This window comes from Mastomys coucha, unplaced genomic scaffold (genome assembly GCF_008632895.1).
Source record: "Mastomys coucha isolate ucsf_1 unplaced genomic scaffold, UCSF_Mcou_1 pScaffold22, whole genome shotgun sequence".
Taxonomy (NCBI): domain Eukaryota; kingdom Metazoa; phylum Chordata; class Mammalia; order Rodentia; family Muridae; genus Mastomys; species Mastomys coucha.
The window spans coordinates 26,832,522-26,858,282 of record NW_022196905.1 but is presented as its reverse complement, the minus strand read 5'-3'; the positions used below and the strand labels follow the sequence as shown (position 1 = coordinate 26,858,282).

Sequence of the window (25,761 nt, the reverse complement as noted above, 5' to 3'; positions counted from 1 at the left end):
GCAGGGCTGGACGGAAGTCATGAAGAATGAACTTCTCTCAGCAGCACAGAGTGAAGAAAGGTCCCGTCTCCAGTGGGCCTGTACCAGATCCTGTACCTCCACCAGAACTGCAGGAGAGCTGAGTGAAAAGACTTTAAAAGACTATTCAGGCTCTTTAGCCCAGGTTACCCCTGAGGTTAAACAAATAGCCCTTCCCAGCCCTAAAAGGCTTTCCCTGACTTGGGCAAAAGTAAAATTGGATCCAAAAGACCACAACCCTTCTCAGGGCAAATGAGCATGCTCTGTGGAAGGTCACCATGGCATCCCATTTCTCCATGAGAAAGTTCCTAAGATGAGAGACGTTCTCCTTCAGGAGAGCTCTGACAGAACTGTCTAGGCAAAGCAGCAATCAGCAGGAACTGGCATTATACCGAACCCCCCTCCTCCTATCCCCATGGGCATGATCTGTGATTTAACCGCACCACAGTAGTTCAAAGATGCCACCAGGAACTCTACAACAGAAGCCCAAAGAATGTGCAAGCAGAGGTGAGTGTGTGCCTGTAGGTGTGTAGATGTGCACTCTCCACACAACAGAAAGCCACAGGCACTGGTAGTAAGGTGGTTTTCATGGACAAATTATCGGCTGAGTACTTTAGAGTCTCAAATTTAATCGCTTACTCCCAATAAGCTTGTGAGCTCATATTCTTATCTTCATTTTTAAAGGGCAGGGAAGTCACCTAGGGCCACATAATAACTTGAAAGGCTCTGCCTAAGAACTTGACCTCACTCTATAGCTTGCACCCTCATACTAACATGATTTTGTTTTATTTTGGTTTTTTGAGACATGGTTTCTTTGTGTAGCCCTGGTTGTCTTGGAACTCACTCTATAGACTGGGCTGGCCTCAGAGATCTGACTGCCTCTGCCTCACAAGTGTTGGGAATAAAAGTGTGCACCACCACCACCAACAACAACCTGCATACTCTTTTCTTTTAAAGGCAGGGTACTGCTGTGTAGCTTAGGCTGACCTCAAACTCAGGATCTTCCACCTTAGTTTTCTGAGAGCTGGAATGACAGGTATGCCACCCCACCCATACATTTCTCTTCACGCCCTCACAAGCAAACATCTGATCAAAACTGCGGAAAGGTTCAGGACTTCAGTCTGAAGGCCAGCTCTTGGCCTCCATAGCCTGAGTGACCCTGAGCAGTCGTCTAATCCTTAGTGTGAAGGGTTACAGATGTGACAGGTGGTCTGTCCTAGTCATCAGGACTAGCCAGGTGTAGTAGCTCATAACCTTGGTCTATAGAGCGAGTTCTAGAATATCCAGGGCTACACAGAGAAACCCTGTTTCAAAACCTACACCTCCCACCAAAGAAAAGAAACCACAAGGGCAGCGTTTCTACCATGCCTCGCTGATCTGAACAGAAAATAATGATGTGACTAGGCATCCAGCAGGAACACTTTAGATTGTGTGGGTCCATGGCAAAGCAAGGCTGACCTCAGTCATGAAATGAAAGGACCAACCAAGGCTTTACCTACAAACCTCTTAAGGCTCACCAGTCACTGCTTCTATATGTACAACAGCACAGGAAAAGCAGAATCCACTTCCCCAAGGCCATCAGAACCACAGAGAAAGTAAGAAGTCTGGGTTGAAGCTAAAAGGACAAAAAACCCTGGTTCCTCTCCAGCTTTCGGCGGCCACAGTTCTCCAAGCCAGCCTCCACCTTGAGCTTGGAGGGTGGAGAAAGGTAAGTACGTAAAGCTCAACTGTTTGCATAGAGAGCTGTGTGTGGGAGCCAGGAGCCGTAGCACACAGTCTCTGTTAACATCCATCTCACTGTCAGACATGAGCAGAGGACACAGGACGGGGTAACACGTGCCCACCCCACCTCTACAGGAGACACACCTCATTCAGAATGACTGTGGGCTAGAACTGTTGTATGCAAAGATAAGCTCCTGCCCTTGAAAGGAGACAGTATCAGTGAGTGCCTACTGCACACTGCATACTGGGGTCTCTAGTAACATTTCCATTTCCTTATAACTGAGTCTCAGAAAGCAGAAACCAATGTGGCTTTAAAGCCTGTAAATTTTTTTTAAAAACATCTATTTGTTTGTTTGGTGTGTGTCTATGTGCAGGTGCACACTCCTTGGCATGCATGGGCAGGCCAGAGGAGGACTTCTGAAAGTTGGTTCTCTCCTACCACCATGACGGCGCCAGGATGGAACTCAGATGGCCAGGCCTGGCAGTGAGTGGCTTCTCACACACCCCGCTCCCTAAATGGTGATTATTAAGAAACTGAGCGGCTTCTCAGCTGGGCGGTCGTGGTGCATACCTTTTCTCCCAACCTTGAGTGTGAGGTCAGCCTGGTCTATATAGCAAACACCAGGACAGCCAGGGCTCTACAGAGAAACCCAATCTCAAAAAGCAAACTAACAAAAGAAACTGAGCTGCTTCTCAATGATAATATGGAAGCAATAATAAAGTTAGTCACAAAAAGGAGGGCCACAGGGTGGGGAGTAGTATAGAGAAGAGATGACACTGCCAGCCACCCTAGCTGCCACAAGGCACCTTCCTAAGCAGTGGTGTGGTCATGGGTAAAGAAAGGCACTCCTTCTGGCCTGTTTCCATGCTGTGGAGCAAGGGTGTTGGAGACACTCTAGAAGAGCTCCTCCCCTCGCCCGGCTCTTCCAGGGCACCTGATCCATCTGTGGTTCCCGGACTGTAATCTGGCTGTTCCTCCTTACGCATTCCTTCCCTGCCCCTAATGCCCCACCAAGATTAAAATTCTCTAGCCAGAAGCTTGTTTTCTGCCTTTCTCGGAACATAGAAGCAGTGCAGGCGACACAGCACAATGGGAAGAAAGGAGAGGCACTTACCGGAAGCAGGAGCCGTGCCAGGCTTCGTTGGCAGTCCTGTAGAGCCTCTGGCTCAGGGGAACATAGGTGCCACAGCCCCGACACCTCCAGGCTTCTTCACCTGAAACAAAACCAAGGCGGTCAGAGTCCCTAGACAGCAGGAAGCAAGGAACAGAATTTCAGTCATGTGGAATAACAGAAGCTCCCACTAAAGGGATTAGGCTCTGACTAGACTCAGTTTCCCCTCCACAAAACCTCTGGTAAACATCGGCAAGCCTCATGCCAACATCTCTAGGGCAGGGAACTCCTACTCTCAATTAAAAAAAAAAAAAGCCCCTGATGGAGCCAGTAGGATGGCTCAGCTGGTAAAGGCATCTGCCACCAAGTCTGATGTCCTGAGTTGGGTCCCTGGGACTCCACATGGTGGAGGGAGAACTTACTCCGCCCTCTGTCACACACAGGCCACAGTGCATGTAAGACAGTAAACATTAGTCTTTTCTATCAAACACTGTAAAACTTTTATGACTGAGAATTCAAATCTTTTTTATCTGCCCCACCTTGTAAACCTTTATGCAAATGTTTTCATCCCCCAATCTGGTAAAGCTCTAGTTTATACTGCGATCATGCTGTGTTCTTAGAACTTAAGTGACATCAGTGGCCAACTCCACTTCGGCTGTCGATTGATGTAATTCATCTAAAATTAGCTGGTCCCCGGCCAATGGGGAAAAGACACTGTGTCCACCTGTGTCCCTCCTATGTGGGAAGAGCACCTTTCTTGTCATGGTGGTCTCTCCTGAGATCCTGAAAACATTCTAAAAGTGTACACAAAAAATATAAATGTAATTTAAAATAACTTCTCTCTCTCTCCCTCCCTCCCTCCCCCCTTTTCTCTTGTTCTCTTTCTCTCCCTCCTCCTATCCTCTCCCCGACCCTCTCCGCCTCCTTCAAGACAAGGTTTCTCTTCATAGCTCTGGCTGACCATGAACTCAGTAAGTAGACGTCAGCCTCCTGAGAGCTGGGACTAAAGATGCTGCTTGCTACCACACATAACCCTTGTTCCTCTTTTTAGCGAATACAAAACCAGCCTTTAGATGAGTCTGTGGGGCCAGCCTGTGCTACACAGCAGAATTATGTCTCAACTAGGGCTGGCAAGGGGGTTCAGTGGGTAAAGGAACTTGCCACCACATTGATGAGCCTAGTTTGATCCCTGTAACCCACATGGTAGAAGGAGCTGACTTCATTAAATTGTCCTCTTGCTTTCATGCTCCAACTAAGGTACCATGACACATGATCCCCTCCACACACAAATGTGAAAAACAAAACAAACAAAAACCCCAAACTTAAGTCTACTAACACACCACAAAACCCATCACTTTCTTCAGAGCTTTCAGCCTGTGCCCTTATCAGTGGAAGTGAAAGGGTCTCCCTCCTTCCCATGACTGTCCCCAGGTAGTGCCCAGAGCACCTCCTTTGTGGCTTACACTCTGTCTCACATTTCCTGGTCCAGGAGCTCATTCATTCATTCAAACAACACAACTGGTTCTTTCCACACAAAGCCACAGGATGCAGGCTGATGGTTACATCATCTTTGATGCTTTAAGAGCAAATCCATTGGAAAAGAAGCGCTCTCCCATACTCTAACGTTTTGCTTCAGAGACAGAACTATCTTAATTTGGTGATAGAAGAGTAAGCACTTAATGAATGTTTCCTGCCTTCTATGCCAAGAGCTACTGCTGCTTTTACAGATCCAACAGTTTCAGTCTCAAATAATCTTGCAGTCTTTAATGGGTGGATGGATTCATGCTGAGGGCTGTGTGCTCGAGAGAGAGAGAGAGTGTGTGTGTGTGTGTGTGTGGGTGTGCGCGCGCGCATGCGGTAAATTGACTAACCAGAGGTCTAGCCTCTACTCTCTTCTCTATGCTAATACTGTTCCTTCAAATAAGAGCAGAGTTAGAGAAGCAGAGCTTTGAGCCTTGGAAACTGGAGAAGATCTGCAAAGGAGGAGGATGGATGCTCCGGGGCTATCGGTTAAGATGGGTTCAGGCTAGGTTATGATCCTCTAAAACAGAGAAAACACAAATGAAGTAGTGCTCTTGGTGTGGCTCAAATGCCAACTTCTTCAAGTAAAACAGGCAGCTGAAATCAAGCTGTGGTACCTAACTCTTGCCCTGTTGTGCAAACAGGGGCAAGGTTGGTACAAGACTCCCTTGTACACTCTGTATGCAGCTTTGTTCTTCTCTGGGTAACTCTAGACTGCCACAGGCACAGGGGCCATGAATAGACAAAGCACGGCTGGGGGACTTCAAGATAGCTCAGCACTATGGGGGCAGCCAGTGTAGGGGTTGTCGTCTTTGTACCCCAGAGGGAGTTACATGAGCTGTCAGCACTTCAAGCTGGCTCCTCTCCACTGCTTCCTCAGGGTCAGGACATGTGAATGCCCATCATTTACTTTCCTTTCTTTTCTTGTGGTCCTGGGGTTGAATCCAAGGCCTTGTACACAATAAGGAAACACTCTAGCCCTTCTCTTTTTAGACAGAATCTTACTCTGTCATCCAAACTGGTCTCCAACTCACTCTGACTCAACAGTAGCCAGGCTTAAGGGCCTGTGCTGCCAGGTTGACTTTTCAACTAGTCTTCCTGAATCTGAAGGTCTTCTCGCCCCAGCCCCCACTTCTTTTAAAATAATTTTCGTCTTGTTTGAGATAGGATCTCTATATGTAGCACTGGCTGGCCTGGAACTTGAAATGTAGACCAAGATGCCAAGATGCACTAAAGTTCAGAGTTCTTCCTCCATCTGCCTCCTGAATACTGGGATCAAAGGAGTGCACTAAAATACTTTTATTATTTATTATTATGTGTTTGCATGTATGATGTATACGCATTTGTGTTTTTATGCATCAGAATAGTGGTATTCAGTGGACATACACTGTCATTCTCCAAAACTACAAAGTAAAAAAGTTTTACTTTACTCTTTTAAACTAGGCCCAGGCCAGATTAGACACACTGAGTAAGATGGTGTCTTAGTCAGGGTTTCTATTACAGAACCACAGAATCTTCACAATCAAAACAACATGGCCCTGATAAGAATCTTTAATCTTCCCTCTGAAATTTCACAAGCCAGGCCTCCATCTTCTGTGCTGTTCTCAACATGATCTTCCAAGCTCCTACACAATATCCCACAGAGTTCTTAACAATCAGTGGTTCTTCTAGCTCAAAGTTCCAAAGTACTTCCACAATCCTCCCCAAAACATGGTCAGGTTGTCACAGGAATACCCCACTCCTGGTACCAATTTGTCTTTGTCAGGGTTTCTATTCCTGCACAACATCATGACCAAGAGGCATGTTGTGGAGGAAAGGGTTTATTTGGCTTACTTCCACATGGCTGTTCATCACCAAAGGAAGTCAGGACTGGAACTCAAGCAGGTCAGGAAGCAGGAGCAGATGCAGAGGCCATGGAGGAATGTTCTTTACTGGCTTGCTTCTCCTGGCTTGCTCAGCCTGCTCTCTTATAAAGCCCAAGACCTCCAGCCCAAGGATGGCACCACCCACAAGGGGCCCTACCCCCTTGATCACTAATTGAGAAAATGCCCCACAGCTGGACCCTATGGAGGCACTTCCCCAACTGAAGCTCCCTTCTGTGATAACTCCAGCCTGTGTCAAGTTGACACACAAAACTAGCCAGTACAGATGGTGAACCAGTGAGTGAGAAAAAGAAAGATGGAGAGAGGGAGAGGGAGAGAGGGAAAGAAAGGAGAGAGAGAACGTGTGTGTGTATGTGTGTGTTCTGTGGTGTGGTGAGGATTAAATCCAGGGTCCCATGAATGCTACAGAAGGGCTCTATGACTCAGCTACACTCCTACTTAATAAGAGGGACTTAAAATACATATACCATATTGATTGTGTGTGATGTGTGTGCACTTGAATGTGTGTGAATGGCAGGGGGATGATATGTGTGTGCCACAGTGTGTCTATGAAAGTCAGAGGACAACATTTGGGAGTTGTTCTGTCCTTGCACTATGGGTACCAGGGATCAAAATGAGAGGGTATGGGATGAGCCAGGACCAAATGAATCTTCTTAGTTAATCACCTGCTTCCCAACACCCACATCAGGCTCCTCACAACCACCTGTAGCTTCAGCTCCAGAGGATCCAACACCCTCCTCTGGCCTCCTCTCCCTACCCCCAAATAAAGTTACAATAAATGTCCACCTCCACTTCCATCTAACTATCTCATTATTTTGAAGCTACACCTTGTTTTTTGAAACAAGGACTTGCTTTTTTTGAAATAAGGACTCATACAGTTTTGGCTAGCCTCTAAGATACTATGTAACTGAGGGTGACTTTGAACTCCTGATCCTCCTACCTCCCACAGACAACACCACCCTTCTTGTTTTTGCTTTATAACCCAAGAAAAAGGGTTTAACCTGGCCACCCACTTACTGAGCAACTCAACGTTGACCTTGTCTCTGAATCAATGACATCTAGCTGTTTCCAGAACTCAGAGCACCAAAACTTCTCATTTAGTGCACTTCCTCATGAGTCCACCCTATTTTCTCCATGTGAACATTTAGGTTAGCAGCTGCTCAGTGCTAAAGCTAGACCCCTAACACCCTCAGACACAGGTTCTGTTCCGTGTACAGGTCCTTCCCTGACTTTACCTTTGGTGCAGCATACTGTCCAGTTGCTGCTGGCTCACTCATAGTCCAGGCTATCTCTATTCCAGGTCAGACTTCCTAGCTTATGTAGCATAAAAGGCTATCTGGCATGGCCCCTGCCTCTGGATTCTTTGAAGATACATTACTTCTTTGAAGATACATTGTTTTCATTTATTGCCTAGCTCTGACCCCTGGTACTGAGGCCTTTCCATTGTCATTTAAATGAGCAAGTCTTTCCTAACAACTTCAGCAGCCCTTCCAGCTTCTGCCCCTCACAGCTGCATCTTCAGAGAAAGGTTCTCCCCCCCCCCCCCCCCCCCCCCACCACCACACTGCACTTAGCTCCTCACTTCCTGGCTGCCTCACACTCCTCTGCAGTCCACCTTCCACCGTCATTTCTCTGAAACTGCCTCACCAAGTGACCCTGTATTGTTAAATTCAATAGATAGCTCTCAGGCCATTATTTGAGCACATATTTATTCCATGCCAGTTACGCCTCCAGCCCTCCAACAGCACGATTGTGTTTATAACTGGGGCACTGACGTGGAGGCGGGGTGCATTCAGAACTGGGAAAACAGGAGAAGGGCAAAGAAGGATTCCTTGAAAAAGCAACTTTCAAATTGAGCTCTGAGGGAATATTTCTATGAGCATGGAGCAGGAGTTCAGGGTGTCTCATCTCTTCTTGTAAAGAGAGCTTTTTTTCCTTGGGAGTGGCAGGGGAGAGAAAGAAAGGGACATTAGAAACAGAAGACACAAAAATTCACACAATTAAATTATAATCATGCTGACTACAGTTGACTTTAAAGGACTGGAGAATCAAGCAAGCCTAGGTCTTAGAAAATACAGTCTTTCACTACACACGTATGTAAAGAGTGAACGGGGCTGAGGGTGCAGTTCAGCTGACAGAATGCCTGCCAAGCACCTCAGCCCCCCCCACACATAAAACTGGACATCTGTGTGTGTGCTAGGAATGTTGTGGCCTGTAACCTTGACTGGAGCCAACAGGATCAGAAGTCCAAGTCATTCTTAACTACACAGGGACTTGGGACCCAACTTGGAATACTGAGCTCAAGTCCCCAAACCAGGACTTTCACCAGGTGACCCCCAAAGAATCTAGAGGCCTCATTGCTCTTTACAAGGAGATCTTTAGTGACAAGACACTCTGAATTCCTACCCCAAGCTCACAGCCTGGCATCTCACTGTTCACACCTTAAGCTACCTTTTCTGTGTGGCACACTTTCCCCATCTTTTCACTTAATCAAATGTCTTTCTTGATGCCCCCAGAGGCATGGCTTGTTTCACTATGTCTACACTCCCCCGATGCAATGTGTTCTTTAATTCTACACCTGTACAATCCTGCCACTCTGAGCCTTATTCCTAGCTCTAGACAGTTGCATCTTGATCCTCTTTTTTTCTGGTCCAGCATAGATCTGGCACAGAACAGACAGCAAATCCAGCTGGAAGGTTGGATGTCACCATCTACAACATTACCAAGTGGAATTCCAAAGATCAGCAAGATGACTGTACTGTTAAATTCGGTGTGGGTGCCCCACTTAAGAATCAGGAGGGAGATCGCTGCAATTTGCATGAGGTTTTTATTCAACCAGTATACTTGAGTTGTCCTGCATTTGGAGCAAAGGCGACCCCCCAGGAACAAAAGCACACACTTTTTTCCCCCCCAAGACAGGGTTTCTCTGTGTAGCCCTGGCTGTCCTGGAACTCACTCTGTCGACCAGGCTGGCCTCAAACTCAGAAATCTGCCTGCCTCTGCCTCCCAAGTGCTGGGATTAAAGGCATGGGCCACCACCGCCCAGTGCACACACTTTTTTTATACCTTTCAGTACATAGGTTTACAGCATGAGTTGGTTCTCTCTCATTGGTGGAGCCCATTGTCTTTTGTTTTCATTGACCTCTGTGCCCCAGGTGAGGGGGAGATACCAATTGCATATAGGAGAGGTGGGGGGGGATCCACCCCTTACTGGAGACGGTTCCGGAACCTGGTATTACTCCCCACAATTAGGGCATCTCCTGGGGACTGATGTTTGCTTGGTAAACCCTTCTGAAGCTCTGTCTTTAGGCTTAGTGGACATTCCTTTCTCCTTGGTATTTTTATGAGGTGTCCCTATTTGCTTAATTCTTACATATTGGAACTACTGGCTCACAGGACAGCCACCTACTGAGAAGTCTCCTGGGCATGAACCTGACCTCTGTTTTTCTGTTACAGATTGACGCCACTGGGGACAGGGATGGCTCAGCAGATAAAAACCACAGGACTCCTCTGCTGAGACAGGAAGCATGTGCATCTCAGCCACAGAAACAAGAGACCCTGCCCCATAACAGCATTCTGATCCCCATACTCTGCACTGAGGCGCGCGCGCGCGTGCACGCGCGCACACACACACACACACACACACACACACACACACACACACCTTTTCCATTAGGTAGTATTTGAATAAATCACCCAGGATGCCTGCTTATCTCCCTTCCTCTGTCCCTTCCTTCCAGGATCCTCACTGCACAGAACTCTCTTGGCCTTTTTTGCCCCTTAAACTCATGCAAACCAACAATCCTGATTCTCTCAAAACCTTTAATTCAGGAAATATAAGAGAAATGTAAGAGTGTAAAGTTTGGGGGAGTCCCATGAAGCCCAATGGAAGAACAATCTCCAGGCTAGTCTGCGTAGGCCTCTCTGCCAAGCTGGTCACCCTCTCTCTCTACAGTATTTATTGCTCATAGCTGCTTATGTCAGCAGGAGTTACTGGGCAGAGTCTAGAAAGGATCCTGGCTAAGTAAACATCTACAAGTGCCTCAAACAAATGGCCCTTATTAGGGTGCAATAAGTAGAACCACACATTCAACTTTTGCTGTATTTATTGCCCTCCTTCTTTTAAAATGTTATTTGGACTGTAGAGGAAGTCATTTGCGTTTTGCATTTTCTTTGTTATGTGTATTCATATTTTGCCTGCACATATGTATGTACACCACATGTGTGAATTGCCCATGGCCAGAAGAGACAGATCCCCTGGAACTGGAGTTATAGACTGATGAGAGACACCATGTAACTGTACTTGGATCCTCCAGAAGTGCTCTAGCTGAGATCTCTCTCCAGCCTCCTTTAAGACAGGAGCTAGGAGCTAGAGAGATGGCTCAGTGGTTAAAAGTACTGGCTGCTTTTTCCAGAGGACCAGGGTTTGATTCCCAGTACACACATGATGGTACTGGGCATGCACATTTTACATACATACATACATACATACAGAGGAGTACTTACTCCATAGTACTTACTATGTAGCCCAGTGAGCCCTAGATCTCCCTATGGAGACTTGGTTGACCTTGAAATAAATCTACCAGCCTCTTGCCTCAAAAAACAAATAAACAAAACAAAAAAATCCCTACCTCAAAGAACACAAAACAAAAAGGATGACTGCTTCTGAGATGGCAAGTAGCTTATTACAAGGGTTCTCACCTTCAGGACTCTTTCAATCTTGATATAAAATATTTATTTTTGCTGTCTTGTTTTGTTGTTTTTCAAGAGAGGGTTTCTCTCTGTAGTCCTGGCTATCCTAGAACTCACTCTGTAGAGCAGGCTGGCCTTGAACACGAACATCCACCTGCCTTTGTCTTATGAGTGTTGGGATAAAAGATGTACACCACCACAGCCCAGCTTACGTTTTTGCTTTTTAAGAGATTTCTCTTTCCTGACTTCACTGGTAATGTGACTCAAACAATCTGATTCCAGTAGAGCAGGCACGGGGACAACAGGAAGTCAGAGGCTGGAGGGACACAAGGTCTTGCTACATTGTCTAGGCTGGCACAGAACTCAGGATACCCTGCTTCTGCCTTTCAAATAGCTGGGAATACAGGCATGCACCATGCCAGGCTTAGAGAAACTTTAAAATAATCTAAGCTAATCATTTAATGTTTCTAAAAGACACATGGACTTGGGAGAAAAGGCAGTTAGTTCCCTAGCCATCACAAAGCTCCCCAAAGCTGGTCCTACAGGGACCTGAACCTGAACCCTAGACCATTAGCTGCTTTTTATGATCCTACACGGCTTCTGACAATCTAAGACTTCCTTGGACCAAGGCAGGTCAGTGCAAGGCTCGGTAGGGTGGGGTGCCCTGTTCCCCAGCCACTGCTTGACCTTGGCTCAAATTTGGTCTAAGCTGGGTCTTTTCAAACTGGAGCTCAGGTTTCAGAGCAGTGAGGAATCCACAAACAACGAGTCCTCAGGAGCCCCTGATGCCTGAATTCACATGCACAAAACCCAGCCCAGCTTAGCCCAGCCTTTTGTTTGAAAAAAAAGAAAAATAAGGGGAGGGTGGGAGAAGACCAAAAGAAAGAAAGGAAGAAAGGAAGGAAGGAAGGAAGGAAGAAAAAAAGAAAGAAAGAAAAAAAGAAAGAAAGAAAGAAAGAAAGAAAGAAAGAAAGAAAGAAAGAACCCTTTGAATCAGCTCATGTTCCACCTGACAATGAGAACCAGGAACAAAGTGCAGCCAACTCAGGGTAGCTTGAAACAAGAATGGCAACTGCTGGATTCTTTTGGGAATGGAAAGATCAGGTGTATAAATCCCACTTGTTTGGAGCAAAGCAGGAAGCTGAAGGGCAGGGCAGCAGCTGTGGGGGACAATCAAAGGCAAAAGATAACATTGTAGTGAAGTAACGACTGTAACGACTTCTGATACTCTTCCTGCACCCCCAGCATCTTGGTCCTCAGAGTGTCACCAAAGGGAGGGGCTCAGTATACAAGGTGAGGTGAGTTTCAAAGCAGCCTCTGTGTCCTTCTTACGAGCAAGACTCTGAGGACTCCTTCCAGCCCAAAGTGCCTGTGAAGCCAAACCTGGCCTCTCACCTCCAGGCTAGGTGTCATTCTTGCTGTGGTCTCTTTCTTTCTCTTTTTAGTCTATTTGAGAGGGTTAGGGATAAGAATCGAGGGCTGGCCGGGCGGTGGTGGCGCACGCCTTTAATCCCAGCACTTGGGAGGCAGAGGCAGGTGGATTTCTGAGTTGGAGGCCAGCCTGGTCTACAGAGTGAGTTGTTCCAGGACAGCCAGGGCTACACAGAGAAACCCTGTCTCGAAAAACCAAAAAAAAAAAAAAAAAAGAATCGAGGGCTGGAGAGGCGGCTCAGTGGTTCAAAGCACTTGCACCTCTTCCAGAGGTCTTGGGTTTGGTTCCCAGCAGCCCCCAGGTGGCTCACCTACCTGTAACTGGAGTTCTCTGGGATCCAACATCTTCTTGTCTCCACAGGCACCCATATGCATAGGCATAGACGTATACATATATACACACATGAATTTTAAAAAAGACTTATTTTATGTATATGAGTGTCTTGCCTGCATGCACATATGTGTACCATGTATGTCTTACGCCCATGAAGGTCAGAAGAATGTTGGGGGTTGGTCTTGTGTAATGTATATTAAGATGCTGATTTTTGTGCCCAGACATCCTATCTGGTTAAGGATGGCATGGCCAAGCATCTTTGGTCTCAATGTTATGTAAAAACTGTTTTCCATCATCTCCAATTAGTTAATAAAGAGCTGATTGAGCAACATATGACTGGTTAGGAGAGGTCCGTGGAGGTGGGACACAGGGTCCCAGGTAGAGAGAGAAGAAGAGGGACCGCATGGAGAGACCGGGAAGATTCTTCTATGAGGTCATGATGACGAAGCAGCCATGAGGACACACATGGAGCAGAACAAGCCAGAACAGGATGCAGATGGCACGTAATGGGGCATTTATCTGGGTATTAACAGCTTAGAGGGTTAGAATAGTTCAGAACCTGCCCAGCAAGTGCCAGCAGCTTATTAATAAAAATACTAACCAGGCAGTAGTGGCGCATGCCTTTAATAATCCCAGCACCTGGGAGGCAGAGGCAGGTGGATTTCTGAGTTCGAGGCCAGCCTGGTCTACACAGTGAGATCCAGGGCAGCCAGGGCTACACAGACAAACTCTGTCTCGAAAAACCAAAATAAATAAATAAATAAATAAAAATAAAAAATAAAAAAACTAGCTCACTATGTCTTTCACTCAGGAGCTATTATGGGCTAACATGGGTATAGAATGCCCTCCAGATATCTGCAAGCAAAAGGAGGCGTGGAACCCCCCAAATACTCCAACAGAAGAGGGCACTGGATTCCCCGGCACTGTAGTTACTGATGATTGTAAACCATCACATAGGTGCTGGGAACTGAACCAGGGTTCTCTGGAAGAACAACAGGTACTCTTAACCACTGAGCCACCTCTCCAGACCCATTTGAATTAAAAGAAAAAAAAAAGGGCCAGCAAGATGCTTAAGCTAGAAAAGGTGCTTGCTGCCAAGCCTGACCACCTGAGTTTGAACCCTGCATCTACATGATAAAAGGCAGAACTGATTCCCACAAGCTGGCCTCTGACCTCCATGTACTGCATACAAGTGTCATGGCACAAAAGCCATCACCACCACCCCCATAAAAGCATTAGAAATTAATGTAATTTAAATAGGGCTGGAGAGCAGGGTGGTGGTGGTGCAAGCCAGTTAGAAGTACTGGTTTTGGCCGGGCAGTGGTGGCGCACGCCTTTAATCCCAGCACTTGGGAGGCAGAGGCAGGTGGATTTCTGAGTTCGAGGTCAGCCTGGTCTACAGAGTGAGTTCCAGGACAGCCAGAGCTACACAGAGAAACCCTGTCTCGAAAAACCAAAAAAAAAAAAAAAAAAAAAAAAAAAAAAAAAAAAAAAAAAGTACTGTGTTTGATTTCTAGCACCCTGGTAGCTCACAACTTCCTGTAACTCTAGTTCCAAGGCATCCGATGCCCCCCCTCCACACTCACACTCAAACTAATATAAAAAGCTGGATTTTAAAACCTGGCTCTATTACTGCCCCTATGTCCTTGAACAAATTATTTACCCTCTCTGACCCTGTCTCCTAGTCTTTATTTATTTGTTTGTTTTTGTTTGAGACAAGGTCTCATGAAGCCCAGGCTATGTGGCCAGGGTTGGTCTTAAACAACCAATGTTCCTGCCTGCAGCTCTCAGATGCTAGGATTAGAGATGTATGCCAGTGTATTAACTTCTCTCCTTGTTTAAAAAACAAAACCCACATTTTTATCTTTCTATGTAGGAGTATTTGCCTAAATGTATTTAAACATACCACATGTGTGCCCAGTGTCTGCAGAAACCGAAAGTGGGTGTCAGATACCTCGGAACTGGAGATACAAATGGTTGTGAGCTGCTATGTGGGAGCTTTGAACAGAGCTCCTGGCCTCTGCTACAGCAGCAGCAAGTGCTCTTAACCACTGGGCCTGCCCTCCAGCCTGCTTTGCTCATTTTTGTTTTTTTTTTTTGTTTGTTTTTCCAAGACAATACACATTATGTAGTCCTGGCTGTCCTGGAACTCACTACGTAGATCAGGCTGGCCAAAAATTCAGCCTACCTCTGCCTCCAGAGACTGGGATTGAAGGTGTGTGTGCTCCTTCCACACCAGCCCCCACCCCTCTGCTCATTTCTAAAGAGGCTAAAGTTACCACTTTACAGGATAAACCAGGAGATTAGGACACACTGTGAAGACCTCCTGGGTGCCTGGCCCTAAGCTGGGGCTGCTTGTGTTAATTCCTACAAGCATGCATAGGAGGTTAGCCAGGTTGAGTTGAGGAGACTTTCTTTCAAAACCCAAAGAGAACAACAGTTTCAAAACAAATACTCAAACTTGGTCTATGTGCCCAGTCGGAGGGACAAACCGGGCGGAAAGACAAGGAGATGTAGAATGTAAGTCAGGGACAAGTCAGGTTCTGGGGACAGGGGAGCTACACACAGTAAGAGGCTGCAAGGTAGACAGACAAGCGGGAGGGAAGGTTCCTCTGGCTGTAGGGCTCCTACTTCATTCCCTGTGAGTCAGCGGTTCCTTATCTGGGGAGGCCTGCCCCAGATCTGCTATCAGAGAACTGTAGCTGCTCAACTCTAGTTTTCTCATGGAGCTACTCTACCCACTGTCAGTGACAGAAATTACTGTGAGTCCTCACTAGGTGTCACATAGTGTCCTAAGCACTATTCAAGTGTGATCTGACCAACTACAAAGAGGAGCACTGCCAGACTCCAAAATCTTTTTTTTTCTCTTTGTAGCCCTGGCTGTTCTAGAACTCACTCTGTAGACGAGTCTGGATTCAAACTCACAAAGATCCACCTGTTTCTGATTCCACGGCGCTCAAATTAAAGGTCCGTGCTACTACGCCTGGCTTTTTTTCTGGTCCAGTGGATTAGAGGAGGAAAGAGCTCATCAAATAGAATCCCAGGGTGAAGTTCAAGGAATGTTCTAGCGAAGTAGGTGATGATCTTATGTTCTAGCTGGTAGCAGATGCAAACTGATAAAGGATCTGGTTACCACTGCTATAGTCCGCAGGGAAATGCTAAATTGATATGACGCATAGTCAGTCCCTGCTACACCCTACAAACACCAGCCCTTTCCCAGGTCTCGCTGACCCAGAGCCAGCCCTGGCCTGAGAATCACCAGAGTATGAAGAAAGCTCACCATGAATGTAGAGGACCAAATACCCTAAGCATAATGGGTTTTAATGAACTTAGATATCTTGTGGTTGTCCAGATCCTACCCCTGGTGGCTTCGCTAGGGCCACCCAAGTCACTCTGCCCTGCCTCTGTCATGAGGCACCTCTCGGTCAGCGCTGCCTTCCCATTCTACTAACATCTCATTTCAGGGCCCATTGTACCTTCCTGCTAACTGGGTATTCTGTGCCTGTATCATGACATCTGTGATTCTAAACCTAGAGCGCCTGCTGTGGGCCGGAAAACTACATAGTTCTTAGCATGGCATGAAGCACTCCACAGCAGCGGTTCTCAACCTGTGGGTCAGGGTCACCTATCAGATACTTACATTAGGATTCACAACAGTAGAAAAACTGCAGTTATGAAGTAGCAATGAAATAATTTGATGGCTGGGGGGTCACCACAGCACAAGGAACTGTACTGAAGGGTCGAGGCATTCGGAAGGGTGGGAACCGCCACTCTGCAGTTCACCAACTCCAACACTCTGCTTCATGGTCTCCTCACTACCCACCCCTTGCTCTACCACACATAGTAACGTAGCACTCCTCCTGGACCCCGAGGCTCACACACTGTGCAGCCTACTCTACAGCTGGATGCTTCTCCGTTGCTGTTCTCATTCCTCTCACGTTAAAAGAATCTAAAAATAAAGACTGTCTACAATTTCTCAGTTTGCCTTCTGCAGTAAGTATTCTCTGGGGCTAAAAGAACAGCTCAATGGGAACACGGTGCTTACTTAGCACTTGTGATCAGTTCCCAACTCTGTCTGTCTCTCTCCCTTCCCCTTTGACCAAGGCTGGTAGCCACTCAGTACACTGCTATACACTTCAACTTTCAACTGTCTTGAGTACGTCTGCTGACCACCCACTGCTCCTGGCCCCTTATCAAACTTTCTCCTCAAGGCATCTGTTCTGATGATGTTCACATTTACTGTCTCTCTCTCCATTAAAACACACTCCGCTCTAGGAACGAAGGGGTTTATCCTATGTTTTTGTCTCTTGTGTGAACACAATCCCATACTCTGTTGTCGCACATAGGCGGTGCAACAACTTATCTTGATTTTCATCATTTTGTTTTGTTTTTCCAGATGGAGTTTCTTGTGTATCCCTGACTGTCCTGGAACTAAACTAACCTAGCCTCTCTCTCTCTCCCTCTCCCCCTCTCCCCCTCTCCTTCACTCTCTAGAGAACTGCCTGCCTTTACCTCCCAAGTGCTGAGATTAAAGGTGTGTACCAACACCCAGGGCTTCATCTTTGTTTTTTGTTTGTTTTTTTTTAAAGATTTATTTATTTTATTTATAAGAGTACACACTGCAGCTGTCTTCAGAAGAGGGCATCGGATCCCATTGCAGATGGTTGTGAGCCACCATGTGGTTGCTGGGAATTGAACTCAGGACCTCTGGAAGAGCAGTCGGTGCTCTTAACTGCTAAGCCGTCTCAGCAGCCCTTGTCTTTGTTCCTTAATTACCCTAATTAGACATCAAGTTTCTCAAAAGCACAAAGCCTGGACTATTCATGTCCATGGCTACTTTAGTGTGTGTGCAGTGGAGCATATTCATTTGTTGGGGTACAGGTGGGGCCAACCTTGGGTGTCATGACTCTAGAACCATTCATTTTGCCTTTTTTTTTTGGTTTTTTTGAGACAGGGTTTCTCTGTGTAGCCTTGGCTGTCCTGGAATTTACTCTGTAGACCAGGCTGGCCTTGAACTCAGAAATCCACCTGCTTCTGCCTCCCAAGTGCTGGGATTAAAGGCATGCACCACCATCGCCCGGCTCATTTTGCTTTTGTTTACACTTATTTGTTGTTCGTTTATTTATTAGGGGGAAGGATGTGTCAGAGGAGAACTTAGCAGAAGTTAGCTTAGGTTATGGTGGCCAGACTCTGGTCTTCAGGCTCAGCAGCCATCTCTCTCAGCAGTCCTGCATTCTAGGGCTGACCAGCCAGCTAGGATGGCTAGCCAGTAAGCCTAGAGATCCACCTCCCTAGCATGAGGCTTACAAGTGTGAGCCATATCTGGCTTCTTATATGGAGCTGGAGACTAAGCCCAGGTCCTGATGCCCCCAGCACTTTGTCAACTGAGCCATCCCCTCAGCCACTCTACAGGTATTTTCTTCCTTCCTTCCTCCCTCCCTTCCTTCCTTTCTTCATTTCTTTCCTTCCTTCCCTTAATACAATTTTAAACTACATTTAGTTTTCTTATTCTCTGTGTGTGCCCAAGTGTTACAGAACATGTATGGATGTCAGAGGACAACCCTTGGGAATCAGTTCTCATCTTCTATCATGTGGGTCCCGGGGAAATGACATCAGCCAGAACTACATGAATTTTTGTTTTGTTTTTTCTAGACAGAGTTTCTCTGTATAGCCCTGGCTGGCTGGCCTTGAACTCAGAAATCTCCCTGCCTCTGCCTCCCAAGTGCTGGGATTAAAGGTGTGCACCACCACTGCCTGGCCCCATAGGTATTTTCTAAGGGTCTGTATGTTCTAGTTGCAGATGCCTCCAACTCCCTGCCTTTGAACATGCCTCCAAACATGTCTCCTACATTAGTCCTGGCTCTGATCCTAAACAAGCCTGTTTTCCTCCTGGAGCCTCAGTTTCTTTAAATGTAAAACAAGGAAACTACACATAATCTTAAATATCTTTCCTGGCTCTGGCATCTCTTAAAATTTGTAAGAGGTAAAACTTGGCCCAGCCCAGTTCCAGAGACATCACAGGCACTCGGTAAATATTTGATTTCCTTGTTGTTGATTCTCCTGTTACACAGGAATCCGAGGTGTCGGAGAACCATGTCTGACAGAACAAGTAAATTCTAAGTCCCACTTCCTTCTCTGACTCCAAGAGACCTTATTCTGTTGTTTGTGACCCAGGAAGGACAAGACACTAAAGGGAGGCTGGAAAATATGAAGTCTGAGCCCCATAGGTTCAGTCATAAACCTGTGAACAAGTTACTTCAGGTCCTCAAGAACCCCCCCCAACCCCCAAGTCACACTTCTAAGGGCTGAGTATTAGAGTAGCTGTGTCTGGTATATGCAAGCCCTCAGGTTCCATCCTTGCCCATCAAAAAACAAACAAGAAACCGCCATTTTAGCCAGCTGCAGTACACAGGCCCATACAGGTGACCGAGAAAGTACCTGAGTCCAGAAGTACAGGACCAGCCTTAGCAACTAACAATGGGGTGCTGTTCTAATAAATAAAAACAACAATAACAGCAACAATAATAATAGCGTTAGTTGCTATTATTGTAGAGAATCAGAGTTCAATACCCAATACCTAATACCCATCAGTAATCCCAGTTCAAGAGGATCTTCTGGCCTCTGTACTCAGCAGGCACGCATGTGGTGCATGTGTGTACATGCAGATATACATATAAAAAAAATATTTTTTTTCTGAGACAAGGTTTCTCTGTATAACCCTGGTTGTTCTGGAACTCACTCTGTAGACCAGGCTGGCCTAGAACTCAGAAATCCGACTGCCTCTGCCTCCCAAGTGCTGGGATTAAAGGTGTGCGCCACCACTGTCTGGCTATAAAAGTTATTTTAAGCTAAAAAAAAAATGAGTTAAAATTAAAAGGTAAGTTTAAAAGGTTCTGAGGATGTCGCTCAGTGGTAGAGTGCGCATCTAGCTGGTGTGAGGCCCTGGACTGATCCTTAGCACCACACACACAAATCAAACATGACTAAACTCATGCACAAATTTCTGATAATCAAGGCTCAATGTTGAGAACCAATAGTGGTTAGAAAAAGTCACCAAGCTGGGTGTAGGGATGCACACCTTTGATTCCCATCACTCAGGAGGCAGAGGCTGGCAGATCCAGGACGGCCAGGGCCACACAGAGAAACCCTGTCTCAAAAAGAAAGAGAGAAGGAAAGAAAGAAAGAAAGAAAGAAAAGAAAGAAGGAAAAGAAATGAAAAGGAAAAGGAGAAAGTCACTGGAAATCCATTGAAGAACTCTGAAAGCCACATCTTTAATTTTTAAAAACAGACTTTATTTCTGTGTATGTGTATCTGTGTGCCTGGACACCGGGAGTGCAGGTACCTGTAGAGGGCCGAAGAAGCCTCTGGAACTGGAGCAATAGAGGAGTAGGAAACTGAGAAGCAGTTGGGTGGCAGGAATAGGAAGGGGCCTCTGCAAGAACAGCACACCCTTAACCTCTGAGTCACCTCTCCATTGAAAGAAGGAGAAAAGAAAAAGACTGTATCTCTCATGCAACCCAGGCTGGCCTCAAATTCCCTACCTAGCAGAGGATGACCTTGAATTCTGACTCTCCTTCGAACTGGGATCTCAGGCAGCAGCAGGTATAGGCAGTGTTGGAGATGAAACCCCTTGCTTTGTGCATGCTGGGCAAGCCTTCTACCAATTGAATTACATCCCATTCCCCAACTCAATTTTTAAAAACTATTTATTTAGAGACAGGGTCTTATTCTGTAATCCAGGTTGACCTAGTTAGTACTCCACATGCAGACCAAGCAATTCTCCTGACTCTATCTAGTCTGGGATTCCAGGTGTGCTTCACCACTACCAGCCAGGAAAAAAATTAAGGGAAGAGACAGAGGCATTTCCGCCCCGTGCTTTCTCCAGAGCACATTATCACCAATAAGGACAGAAATCCCATGTTCCCATAGTGAGGAAGTGACCCACTGGCGGCCAGTCCTTGAATTCAGGATAGAGGAAGTGACTGTCCACCGGCCCAAAGCCAGGAAGTGGAGGCACATATTCAGTTCCTCCCCCACCCCTAAAAATTTCCCTTGGCCTTTCTAGAAAGTTTTTGGAAGTCGACCCTGGTAGACCCAGAAACTGAGCCACTCCCACAGGTGGCTGGGAATCAGGCAGCAGAAGGTTCGTGGTGCTGCGGGGCAGGAAGCTGCAAGATGATACGCGAAGGGGCTTACAGGCCCAGCTAAGGCAACTCTGAAATTATCTTCATTCAACTCTTCCCCTCAAGGTGCCGAGCTATTATCCCGCTGGTATCAGAAACCAAGCGAGGGGTCAGCCAGACCGTAGCTAGGAGGGCTTGAAACTGTTCTTTCTACATGAGGCAGAGGTCTTTGAGCCTCAGGAAGAATGGTCGGATCTTTCCTTACCCACATCATAAACTCTACATTCATACTCGTATTTCTAGGAACCACTCCCCCAAATCCCAGAGTCCAAAGACACCTCCGAGAACTTCGGGTCTACAGAAAACCCAGAACCAAGGATAACTCGGAATCTCAAGTCCTGAACTCCGGAAGACCCTGTACTTCCCATATTCCAGCATCTCCGACCACAGAGAATCTCAGGTGCCTTGGCTTCCTTAACCAAGAGTCTTGTCCCATCTGCAGACCCGGACCCGGGGACCCACCTCGCGGGAAGTCGCCCCACGCGCCGGCCGCAAGGAGCTCTCAGGCTTAGGACGACCCGCTCCTACTTCCCGAGTCCCAAGACCTCCAAGTCCCGGGGGAACCATAGAGTTCTATCCTTCCCACCCTGCCAGGCGCTCGCTGAGGATCCCGGACCCGGGAGAAACTAGACAGCCAGAAACCTGCGAGCCGCAGGCAAGACCGAGTGGGCCCTCCTTACCCGCCAGCGCCGCCATGGTCCAGGGCGCGGACGACACAGGAAGGACCACCCGGCAGCAGCACCTCAGGTCCGCGCCCGCTTGCCGTCTAGAGAGGAGGTTGTCTCTGCTTTTGCAGCGGGAAGGATGCACCGCCTACGGCGCCCGGAGAGGACCAAACCGCACCTGGAACCGGGGCCCGCCCCGAAGCCCCGCCCACTTAGGTTTCAGTTCCAACGCCCCGCCCCGCCCCGCCTCCCGCGCCAACTCCGCAAGGCCCTGGAGCCCGCTGGCGAGTGGCGACCTCTAGAGGCAGTCGGGTTGACCAGAGTGATTCAGTATAGGTTGGAGGTCACAACACAAGGGACCCTCAGCACTCAGGATAGTCAGGTCTCTCTTCTACACTTCTTGAAAATGGCTCTGCTCGAGGCAGGCGGATTTCTGAGTTCGAGGCCAGCCTGGTCTATAAAGTGAGTTCCAGGACAGCCAAGGCTACACAGAGAAACCCTGTCTCGAAAAAACAAAACAACAACAACAAAAAACAAAACAAAAACCAAAAATGGCTCTGCTCTTCAGGTGTAGAGCATGGGTGGGTGACTTTTGACTCCCAGTTTGTAATCGGCAATGTGAACACAAAGATGCTCCCTGCTAAGGTAATTTGGAAATGAGGCTCCCTACAGCAGATTATGGAGGCTAAATAAATACAGTCTACGTTGGGTATCTGGAATATTGAGTCCAGGACTCCCACTCGCTATATAAAATCTCTGGTTAATCAAGTCTCATAGAAATTGGCATAAACTTTGTCTCTAATCTATACACAATCCTCATATGCTTTATTTTTTTCTGTTTTGCCACAGTTTTATTATGCAGTCAGAATGAACTTGCCAGCCTCTTGCTGCTGCTGCTTCTTTTTCTTCTTCTTCTTCTTCTTCTTCTTCTTCTTCTTCTTCTTCTTCTTCTTCTTCTTCTTCTTCTTCTTCTTCTTCTTCTTTTCTTCTTCTTCCTCCTCCTCCTCCTCCTCCTCCTCCTCCTCCTCCTCCTCCTCCTCCTCCTCCTCCTCTTTTTCTTCTTGTTTGTTTTTGTTTTTGTTTTTTCCAGACACGGTTTCTCGGTGTCTCCCGGCTGTCCTGGAACTCACTCTGTAGTTCCAGGCTGGCCTTGAACTCAGAAATCTGCCTGCCTCTGCCTCTGCCTCCCAAGTGCTGGGATTAAAGGCGTGCGCCACCACCGCCTGGTTTTGCCTCAGTTTCTTGAGTGCCGAGATATTCTTGCTTTAAATAATCTTTAGATTGCTTATAAAACCCAAAACGATCTAGATGTTCTAACATAGTTATCTTCTTCTGGGCACTAGGTCGCTGGCTCAGTTGTTACTGTCCTAGCAAGCTCCTGGGTTTGATTCTGGGCATCATGATGGAGCCAACCTGGGATGCCAGTATGAAGTGGCAAGACCAGAGTTCAAGTTTATCCTCAGCTGTATATCAAGCACAGGAAACAAAAGACCTTATAAAGTGGGGGAAAAAGGAAAGGCTGGAGAGTCGCCTTAGAGGTTAAGAGCACCAGCTGCTATCAAAAGAGGATTTGGATTCAATTCCCAGCACCCACAGGACAGCTCAAGTTCCAGGGAATCCATTTCCTCCATGGGTACCAGGTTCACATGCGGTTCACAGATGTACATGTAAGCAAAACACTCATACACATAACACAAAAATATTAACTGGGAGTGGCTCTTTGTCTCACAACCCCAGCTGGCCTCAAACTTGTGTGGTCACAGATGGCTTTGAATTCTTGGTGCTCCTCCCTCTGTTTTGAAAGTGCTAGAGTTATACACACATGTCACCGCAACCATCTCTCTAATATCTCTGAGTCCACTGAATCCATAAATGCAGAGCTGTGGTACAACGCACTGCAGAGTTCAGAGGCCCCATTGGAAGCATAGGAGCAGCCCGCTGCTGGAATGCAGGCCTGCATCCCCAGGCCTCCAAATTGTTCCAAGCAAGCACAAGATCTAGCTAGTTTATTAAACTGCTTTAAATGTAAGGGGCAGGAGGGGTAACCCAGTGGTCAGGAACACTGGCTACTCTTTCGGATGACCCAGGTTTGACTCCCAGAATCTACACGGTAGCTCACAACCACCTGTAACTCTAGTTCCAAGGCATCTAACTCACTCTTCTGGCTGCCTGTGGATTAAGAGGTAGTACTCTCAGCTCCTTCTCCAGCGCTATGTCTGCCTGGATGCAGCCATGCTTCTGGCCTTGATAATAATGGGCTAAACTTCTGAACCTGAGAGCCAGCCCCAATTAAATGTTTTTTCTTTTATAAGAGTTGCCGTGATCATGGTGTCTCTTCCTAGCGATAGTGTCCTAACTATGACACTTGGTTTTAGACAATTGCTACTTCCCTCAATCAGATTTATGTCCATGGGAAAAGCGTCCAGAGGATCAGGAAATGGGTAGGAATGGAGCCTAAGGAAACCAATTCTGCCTCCAACTCTCCCACCAGCTGCCTCTGGCTCCACCACTTAGGTAAACAAAACAGCACAATTCTCTGTCTTCCTGCCACGGCCTTTTGTTAACAGAAGTGGCTGCTAGTTAGATGTTTCTTCTGTGGCGCCCACCGTATGACCTAGGGTGCACAAAGTGCTAGGGAGGGGCCTGTGTCTGACTTTCTTGCTGGGAACCCACGTGAGCGGCTGGTTCCCCTCTAAGGAGATATCAGATGTGTAGGGAATACTAGATTGTATACTGAATTAAAGTGAAAGAATTCCTGGAGCTCTTCTGACAAGCTACTTCATGATCAGCAGAGAGAGGCCCTCCTGTATTTTCCTGGTCATAAAGGAATGAGGAATGGCCGGTTTCTTCGTCCTTCCCTCCACAACTGAGCACCACATCTGTCCTTCTCCCACTCTTTGCTGATCGCCTTTTCTTCCCACCCTGCCTCTCTCTTAGTCCACTTTATGTAATGTCCATGTAACAGAGGAAAAAGAAATGCAAAAAAAAAAAAATGTAAAGGAAGGAAACGGCTCTATGAGGAATGATAACACTCAGAGGCAGCATTCCAAAGTGCACCCAGAACCTCTCCCACATCGTAAGAGCAACGAGGAAGGCTTAGAGAGGAGGAAGGGGCTGGGCAAGGTCTACGTCTGCTAGGTTTCTAGAAAGCGCCCACCTCGATAGTTTACTTAGCTATCAGACCTAGTTAGTACCCAAGACTAGACTGTACTGGCTGAATCACAATCTAGTCTTTTGGCTCTTGAAGACTTGAACCTTACAACTACTTCAAATTGGTCTTGGCCCACATCTGTATTCCTAGACACTTAGGAAGCTGAGGCAGGGGGACAGATTGAACCTAGTAGTTCAGGGCTAGGCTGAAGAATATGGAGGAAATACAATGTGGGTGACAGTGGTTGTACAGGGGATGGCTTAGTTTGCTCTTTGTCAAGAACAAAGAATTGTTCTAAGTTCAAGGCCAGCCTGGCCTACAGAATGAGTTCCAGGACAGCCAGGGCTATACAGAGAAACCCTGTCTCAAAAAAACAAAAAAAAAAAAAAAAAAAAAAAAAAAAAAAAAAAACTCAGCTGCAGAGTAAAATAACACCCTTTATACAGCCAAGATGCACTGGCTTGGGTCTTTTACAGGCACCCCAGGTCCATCCCTTTCCTCTGCTTAGTCCTGTCTACATAGATACCGAGCCAGTCCAGTGCCTTCCTGCAGTTTCTCCTTGAAGAGTCTTCTGGGAAGCAGCTGCAGCTACTACAGTAGCTGGACTAACATGGTCTGCAAGGATAGTCTATGTTTATGAGACTCCCAAGTTGAGGGGAGCAGGAGACAACCCAGAGTGAACTGAGTGAGTGAGGACCTGGCTTGGGTTTTATCTTGTAACCAATGGGGAGCTGGTCAAGGTTTTTAGCAAAGAACTGACAAGATCAGAAATGGTTTTGGAGCTAACATCTTCTTTGGACCTCTGTGGGTACCAGGCATGCATGTGGTGCACAGACATATATGTAGACAAAATTCCCACACACATTGTGATGGTATGAATGAGAATGGTCCCTTACAGGCCCATAACTTTGAATGCTTGGTTTCCAGTTGGTAGAACTGTTTGGGAAGGATTAGGAGGTGTGGTCTTGTTGAAAGAGGTGTCCTGCCAGGCAGTGGTGGCACATGCCTTTAATCCCAGCACTTGGGAGGCAGAGGCAGGCAGATTTCT

At 46.9% G+C, this 25,761-nt stretch overlaps 1 protein-coding gene across 1 annotated transcript in view; it reads right to left on the bottom strand.

Annotated features, from left to right (window-relative positions):
- Limk2 (LIM domain kinase 2) overlaps nucleotides 1–21,679 on the bottom strand; it is a 70,454-nt gene extending 48,775 nt beyond the window's left edge. Inside the window, exons 1-2 of the mRNA XM_031340650.1 lie at nucleotides 21,578–21,679; nucleotides 2,856–2,955 (exon numbers count right to left, since the gene is read on the bottom strand). Of these exons, the coding sequence (XP_031196510.1) occupies nucleotides 2,856–2,955; nucleotides 21,578–21,593 (116 nt within the window). The 5' untranslated portion in view covers nucleotides 21,594–21,679. The remainder of the gene's footprint in view (nucleotides 1–2,855; nucleotides 2,956–21,577) is intronic.
- Nucleotides 21,680–25,761: the final 4,082 nt, after the last annotated feature.